An 8,286-nucleotide genomic window follows, 5' to 3' on the forward strand; every position below is an offset into this window, starting at 1 on the left:
CCCTTCACCTCTGGTGTCCACCATTTGGTTCGGGGATTACCACCATGGCAGGCACCAACCACCTTGCGGCCGCAGCTCAATGCAGCAGCTTCAGCAATGGAGACGCTGAACATGGTCCATTCGGACTCAATGTCCCCAGTCTCCCTCGGAATGCTGTTGAAGCTCTGCCGGAGGTGTGCGTTGAAGATCTCGCGGACTGGGGCCTCTGCTAGACGTTCCCAGCACACCCTCACTACGCGTTTAGGTGCACCAGGTCTGTCCAGCGTCTTCCCCGGCCACCTGATCCAACTCACCACCAGGTGGTGATCAGTTGACAGCTCAGCCCCTCTCTTTACCCGAGTGTCCAGAACATATGGTCGCAGGTCTGCTGCTTTTACGAGCAAATCACAAAAAAATCAAATCACCTTTAAAGCATGTCGTTTTTATTTGTGGCTTTACGCTGGACTCGTACATTAGTCTGTTATATACTAACATTACTATGTAAGTATATAACAGACTAATGTATAAGTCAGTGTAAAAATTGTTTCATGCCAATGTCTAAACAGTCTGCTGGAGGAAGTGCTTCAGGTTTCAAGACATTGTGAGGACGACACTGGGACCAAATCCTGTTCTCAGGACTAAAACTGTGTATTTGATGCTCGGTTTAAAAGTTTATTTGTTGTAGTGTGTGTGTGAGAGCTGACTTGGATGGGAGAGACTCTCTTTTCCCCCTAGACAACAGGAAGTTGCCCTCTTTTCTTGTCCACACCAAAACGGAAACATCTGCAGCTTATTTTGAAACCCTTGGCATAAAGTGAATCACACACACACCTCACACACATTAATGTGAGAAAACAACTGCAACTGCTTGTCTCAATGCCATATGAAATGACTATAAAGAGCAGTTTGTGTAAACTGAGATAGTTTATGGGCACATCACTACACTTAAAGATGAAAACATTTATCTTTTCATGTCCTCATCAAGTAGAAACTGCCAAAAATTGTCTATGTTGGTTTTAGGTGAAGACATAGACTGTATATAAAAGATGAGTTCATCATGGTTAGAAGTCCCATCTTGAAGCCTCCAGCTGAGCATTTTAACAGGTCTCAACATGATGAGTGAGGCAACCTGAGGAATTGTGCAGTGTCATTTAATTTCACACTTTGTGGCCATACAGTCATAACCTGCTTTGTGTCTGTTTGACCACAATTTACAAAATGAACATCATTCTGTAACAATCATTATCTTGATATCTTCTGCAGGGATTGTTTTTCTAGCCAATGCAGTCCCCCTGGGAAGTACATCCATCATAGTCTATGTAGAAAGAGTGTAGTTTTTGCTGATTAACCATCAGTGACAAAACCAATGTAATCAATGTAAGTGTAAGAATGCAGCAGACATGCTCTCCCTCCTTGGATCTGCTGGCAACCACTTCCTCTTGGAGGTGGGTTCTTTATCCCCACTGTTGCCAAATGTTGCTCATAGAGGATCCTTTGGGGTTCTCTGTCTAATATTTTGATCTTTGCTTTCCAATACCTTGAGTTGTTTTGTAACCTGGTGCTAAACAAAACTGAATCCAGTTAAAATCAAATCAACTTTTAACAATGTAGCTCGAGCCTGTGGTCCGTTCCTGAAGTTAAGATATTTTTAGATTTAACAGAGGCTTGGCAAATATCTGCAGCTGCTGAAGACAGCCCGTGCACATGCATGGAAATAAAAATAAATGACTGTTACCTGGAAGAGGGGCGCGTGGCTCTGCAGTTGGGCAGGGCTCAGGGGTCCCACTGGACTGAGGCTGGACCAGAATTGGATATTGGAGAGCAGAGGGCTGGGAGTGAGCAGCAGACCAGACGGAGTCTACATAGACAAAACCCCAAATGAAATGTCAGGGAATAAATACACTAAGAAATAGATGATGGTGTTTATTCTGGCAGCACATAAGCGGCGAGGCTGTCGTGTCACTCAGTCTCACCCAGAGCTCAAAGCCAAGTGTGCCCTCTAGTGATCTCAAACCGACTTGGCAGACTGTCTCCATGCAGACCAGGAAGCCCCACTCATGCAAAATTCATGACATCTACTTTCTGTCTCGGCTTTCTGAGATATATAAAAGCAGTTTGGTTTTCTTTTCTTCAACAGTCTGTAAAAGGTAAAGGAATGCTTTTGTGTTCCCACTGTCAGTACAGTTACACTTTCAGCAATGCTAGACTGCAGACGGCTGTATACTTATGGTTTTTAGCTGATGACCTTTACTTGATTGCCTGCCATTGATCTGTCTGGTAATTCCAGGACCTCAAATGTCTTTTGTTTTACCACTCAAAGCTGTCTTATGAACCTTGTTATAAACCATTTATTGATGTCCGGTCCACTGAACTAGATTAAGATTGTTTGTGGCGCACGATTTAATGGATTTTTGCTTCTTTACCAACCACAACCTACGAAATTTGAAAGAAAGAAAAAAAAAAGCAAACACCATAAACTTGTTTCTCACAGTTCTATTCTGGTTGTGATCCAGGAAGTGAAAAAGGGGGGGAACAAGGTCTTTAAAAAGTTCCAGACTTTTTATTAAAATTCCCATGTGTTCCCGTGGGTGAAAGTGGGTTATACATACTAATATTAAATAAGTGTGCACATGAACGCAGCTCAACTTTTGAAATAATGAGTGAACAGGTCAGCCTATACTTTTATTTTCCATCAGTGATGTATGCACAGCAGTGTATGATTAGTCAGTCTGGATAAGAGCGTTCGCCGAATGTCTGAATGTAGTCAGACTGTCCTGGTTTGGTCAGTGTGTTGTTGCCAGTGAATCGGAAGCTGCATGAACATATGGCTTCACTTATGAACCTCCTCCCTCCCTCCCTCCCTTCCTCCTTTTCTTTCCGCTCACCTCTTTCCATCTCCTCCCTGTCTGACTTTCCTCATCCAAAAATCTCTTCTTTCGCTCGTCTGACCCTCATCTCCTCATTCCTCACCTATTACCTACTGCATTTCTGGAAGCATGAATGTGTGTATAACAAGTGTGTAATGTGTCACGTTGTACCTGTGCTGTGAAGAAGGCTGAGGTCAGAGACCCAGATGGCAGAGCTGGGCTGTTGAGGGCAAGTGAGACAAGGTCACTTCCTGTCAAGAGATGTGAAGGGGCGGAGATTTCCAAGCCTTTCGGTTTTCTTCCTTTTAGAGGCGTACTATTGGCCAGTCCCCTCCTTTCTGGTGTTGTCCTGCTCTGTAACCTCTCCCTGTCTCTCTGACCAGATGACAGGTTTAGAGGTTGTGCACTGGGCTCCAATTCATCTGCATCTGTGCTCTGGACTCCCACTCTCACTAGCATATGGGTGGGGCTTTGTGGAGGGGAGGAGGATGAGGAGGAGGAAGAGCAGGCCAGCTGAGGAGACGGCCTGGAGGAATGGGAGTTCTCGGTTGAGGATGGGGGTGGGGTGGAGGGGAGCGAGGAGTGGCCACGGTGGGTCATGAATCGGATGACAGAGGAGCCGTCGTCCGGACGATCGGATCTGGGCTCTGTCTTGATTGGCCGGTGCTGCTCTAAGGAGTGATGCAGGGAGCTGATCTTGAAGGAGGAATACAGGCCGGAGTGGAGGTACTGGTTCCTCTCACCCCCATCCTCATCTTCAGCCTCGGGTTCTGATGCGGTGCCCCCGCTTTCCTCACTGCTGCGACCCGACTCCACCAATGCAGGGTCCATCTTCAGAATCTCAGGGAACGACACAAACTTGTAGACAAACTTCTGACCGATCACCTTCTTGATGATGTTCTGCAGGAGAATCACGATGAGATGTGCAGTTCATTACAACTGAGGAGACAAACCACTTCAATGTTGTGTAGCTTAGATATATAAGTTGCGTACCTTGTCATAGTAGTAGCGCAGTGCTCTGCTCAGCTTGTCATAGTTCATGTTGGTCTTGTTCTTGCGCAGGCCCCACAGCTTGGCCACTTCCTCTGACTTGAGCAGCTTGAACTCGCCATCATTGGATGTCCAGCAGATAAGATGTTTGTGGCTTTGGTCGAGCAGCAGCTGCAGCAAGAACTGCCAGAGTGTGATGGAGCTCTCCATGATGATGGGGAGGGAACGGGGACACCAAAGACACAGGTGATCTGCAGTAAAAAAATCAGATCAGGAGAAACAGTCAATCTGGAATGGCCTATATTCCTTTGCAGGGGTTGCTTCTGTATCTCTCTGTACATCTGTAGAGTGACAATAAATTCTTTACTGCACAAAGAGTGCAGTAAGGAAGAGCGCATCTCTTCTATAGTTGAATCTGTACCAGAACATTCACATGTCAACTGTTGGACGAGTAAAAGCATGTCACATATGAATCTCTGGAAGTTATGATGCTGATAGGAAGTGTTCTCCTTGCTGGTGCATTACAAGTCTACAACTTACAGCGGCTTCTGTGATAATAGCTAACAACTCTATGTTCTTTTACTCCATGAATTCACAGTTAAACTTAAGATCTGATATGACTTGGGCCCAAGTCTTGTCATCTTCATCTCCCCCTTTCTTGTCTCTCTTGCCTCATTCTGGACCTGTTTTTTCTTTTATGTTTTTTTATTGGATGAGTTGGTTCTTTATTGTAGTTTTTAATAATACCGATTACATGTTTATGTTTGTCTAAAGACAATAAACATTTGATAACAAAAAAAGCCCATCTAGCTCTTAGTCCCTTTAGAATGAAATATCTAGTTCTTTAGCTTCAACGTGCTACGATGAGCTAAACCAAAACAATGAGCTCAAACTATGATGGCCCTGAGAGGTTAAAAGCACTGCAACTAAAGAAATAAACTCACAAACAAAAAACAATTTAAAAAAAATTACTGCAGGATTTTTCTATTTGCTGGTGTTTCCTAAAGTTGCACTGCATTTGACTTCCAGGGCTGCCATATAAAAGACATTAAAAGGTCTTCTTATAAACTGCACAGTTGGCTGATAGAATTTGTGACACTCTATGCATTACAAATATTAATTTTATATTAATAATGTGAACTTGGTGTCATAAAAATATTGATTAATGCAGATTTAAAGATCACTTTTATTAGAAATACAATACACCATTCCCAGTGAACTTAAATAAATGAGAACCTTGAACTTGGAAAAACAATCTAATTGAAGAATGGGATGCTGTGTAAAATGTAAATAAAAATATTTGCAAGTCAGCTGATCCCTTTTACTGATAAATGTTGCTGTGCTTCAAAGATATATCTGGACATTGTTGATGGCATCACATTCAAAGTTTGCATTTGCATTTCACGCAGCGGGTTAACTTTTGTGGAAAACCGTACTTAAAGTACATCACAATACATGCAAGTCATCCAGTGTCCTTAAAAGGTTATAGATTTTAATCTTTCCAAGACTCACTTGTGAAAGAAGACATCATAAAAAGAAAGGAAAAGGGTAGTTGGTGGGTGGAGAAGAGAAAGACTGTTGGCATCAAAACTAAAGTGTATGCTGATCCTTCTTCTGGTTCAAACATGTTTAACACATGTTCAAATAACTCAACCTTTGAATAACAGAGTAATAAAAGAGCTTTTAGAACAGACATGCAACGGTCATCTGTGAATATGGATGTTTATCAAGGCATACGGGTAACTTTCAAGGGGAACACGTCATATTCCTCCCCCATGCGTTGGTCCTCCTCAAAAAGCAAAATAACACACTTGGGGAAACTGTCAGCGTATGTTGAATTATTACCTGGTGCTTTGCATTACAAAAATAAAACATTTCCATTCTATATTGATGCACAAAAGCTGGCGCTCACCCATGCATTTCCATTTGAAATGAAAATCAGCCCATTATTTGGTTATTTATGCTTTAATGACACACCCAGAAGATTTATACACAGGGTATGAAAAATGATTTGCTGCATTAAAGGTCATTTTCTTGCCAAAATCTTCCATTATTGTGAATCTTAAACGATCAGAAAGCCAACAGTTGTTAGCTCTGTTCGTATTTACTTGGACTACTTTTGCTTACAGTTGATTAGTGTGAGATATGTAAACCATGTGTCTGTGGGTACTGGTTTGTGTTCTTTGCTACTTCCTCCCGCTACTTGTGTGTGTGTGTGGAAGTGTGTGTGTTACAGTACATGTTGGGGTGGATCACTAGTGTTACAATTTCTGAAAAGAGCTCTTTGATCATTTTTCAGTTTTGTTTTAAGATGCAAAACAATTTCCAAAAACAAACAAAAATAAAATCTCTCTGGGATTTCCTCAAACTCCGACACTGCTCTTTGTGCTTCTTGTTATTTCGCATGTGTGCATGAGCTCTAGTATTACGTGTGTGACACAGAGAGAACGAGAGAGAGAGGTTCATACATTTGGTTGGTTGGTTGGTTTTTGGATGTTCCCATGGTGATAAAACAGGATGTGGTCAGTGATCTTCTGCCAAGGCAAGCCTGGGTTTTTAACTGACATGTTTACCTGTGGGTGTCTGCCTGTCGCTCCCTGCCTCCTTTGTCAAATAAATTAAATTACAGTGCCTGAGCTGCACACTGCGAAACGAAAAATAACAAATAACCGCTAATAGTCGGAGTAATCAACTACTGATTCGATCTAAAAATACAGCGTACACCTTTCCCTTTGTGTCTTTCTGAAAGGAAACCAACCAGCAAAAGGGGGGTAGGGGTGAAAGTGCATTTCGTGCAAACAATGACCCATCATCGTGAACACACACACACACAAGCAAGTGTGTTCTCACTTCCTATTTCCTGAATGTGTGTGTGTGAAGTGATGGAAGAACTGTACTGATGTCCGTCTGTCTAAACGAGGACTTCCTGTCATTCAGTTTCAGGGGCGTCATTCCCGGTGAGAGACCTTTCCTATCCAGGACTTCCTGTCACAGAGACCCACTGGGAACGAACACACACACACACACACACGGTCTATACTTCTATATAGATCTGTTATATGGGGTATACATGTATGCCTCGGTGTCAAACTTTCTGATCTATACTCTGCAAGTCTGTTGAGGAGATGAACAAAGCCACAAAAACTGCTGATTTATTTGGAATTTCAGAATAAAAGCAGTCTGGAGCACTGGTCCGCTGTTTCAGTGCTTAAAATCTGCTTGTCCATAAACTCCCTCTTCTTGTGCAAGCTCACAAGTCATGGAAGATCTGTACATAAAAAAATTCTCCTACTGCAAATGTTTATCCATGGGATTTTCTGCCAGTGTCTTCTGGGGGCTCTTCAGTCCAGCAGAAACAAACCAAAAGCCACATATGAGTCTATCCATTTTCTTTAGGCTGTGTATTTCTTATTTTTGGAAGTATGTCTGTGTGTGAGAGTGTAAGTCTGTGGAAAGAGAGCAGGGGTTTCTGCTGGAACTCAAACGGTTCTTTGTTTTTGCACCAGTGACTCATTTTCAAGATGTTGTCTGCTGCCAGCTTCTATCCGGAAGCGCATGGCAATTAGTCTGCGAGGTCCAGACAAACCAGAAATTCTACTACTAGATTTTTAAAGGAGCCACGGCTGATTTTTTTCCACAGCAGCCACCATTCTAACCTCTTTTAATCCTTTTCTTTACCCCCAAATGTAGCTCCCATCAGCGGGGTCAGTTTTGATTCCAAAGCAGAGTGCTAAAACCGCAGCTTTAACACATTTTTACGCACAGCTTTACCTCGTTACGCACAACTTTACGCGCGACTTTAGTCGGATTTCAAGTTGACAGTGACTGCCTGACCGTTACAGGACTTCAGCAGATACACCAACAGCTAACGCGAGCTCGTTTCTGTCTTTCTATTACGCCCAAATGTGCTCAGACACATAACTTCAGAAAGTTGCCCATAGCAGGAAATATGGCACCTACCTAGCTGTGGCTGCTCCTCTGTCCGTGTGCGATGTGTGGGTTTGTGTCTTTAAAGCGGTGTGTGCGAGGTGTGTTGGGGCTCCATGCTGCTGCTGCTGCTGCCCCGCTGTCTGAAAGCGGATCCGCAGCTTTTCTCTCTCCTGCTCAGAGCAGGAAGTCGGGACGCGTAGACGGAGAACGGGCGCACTTCCTCTGGCGCAGTATTCCAGTCTGTGTAAACACATACACACAGGCGCGTGCACACGTTAACACAAAATTTCTACTTCCCATAAACACACCTCCTCTTTTAGAATACTCTCTCTCTCTGTGTGTCAGACACACACACACACACACAGAAATATTGTAATCTTGACTACCCTCAGCGCTGAGCCAAGTGACAACTGACGTCACCTTCTTCCTGCTCACCGGGAGGGGTTCCTGTTTTTACACACACACACACACACACACACACACACACACACACACACACACACACACACACACACACACA

The 8,286-nt window shown here is 43.4% G+C and overlaps 1 protein-coding gene across 2 annotated transcripts in view; it reads right to left on the reverse strand.

The window, feature by feature from the left end:
* elk3 (ETS transcription factor ELK3) overlaps positions 1–8,286 on the reverse strand; it is a 16,072-nt gene that overhangs the window by 4,032 nt on the left and 3,754 nt on the right. The window contains exons 3-7 of one of the 2 annotated variants that reach the window (XM_005743358.2): positions 8,153–8,213; positions 7,797–8,006; positions 3,840–4,087; positions 3,018–3,746; positions 1,715–1,837 (exon numbers count right to left, since the gene is read on the reverse strand). In XM_005743358.2, the coding sequence (XP_005743415.1) occupies positions 1,715–1,837; positions 3,018–3,746; positions 3,840–4,046 (1,059 nt within the window). In that variant the 5' untranslated portion in view covers positions 4,047–4,087; positions 7,797–8,006; positions 8,153–8,213. The remainder of the gene's footprint in view (positions 1–1,714; positions 1,838–3,017; positions 3,747–3,839; positions 4,088–7,796; positions 8,007–8,152; positions 8,214–8,286) is intronic. The other variant, XM_005743359.2, reaches the window with a different exon arrangement.

This window comes from Pundamilia nyererei, unplaced genomic scaffold (genome assembly GCF_000239375.1).
Source record: "Pundamilia nyererei isolate P.nyererei 1_Seehausen unplaced genomic scaffold, PunNye1.0 scaffold00130, whole genome shotgun sequence".
NCBI classification, from domain to species: Eukaryota; Metazoa; Chordata; class Actinopteri; order Cichliformes; family Cichlidae; genus Pundamilia; species Pundamilia nyererei.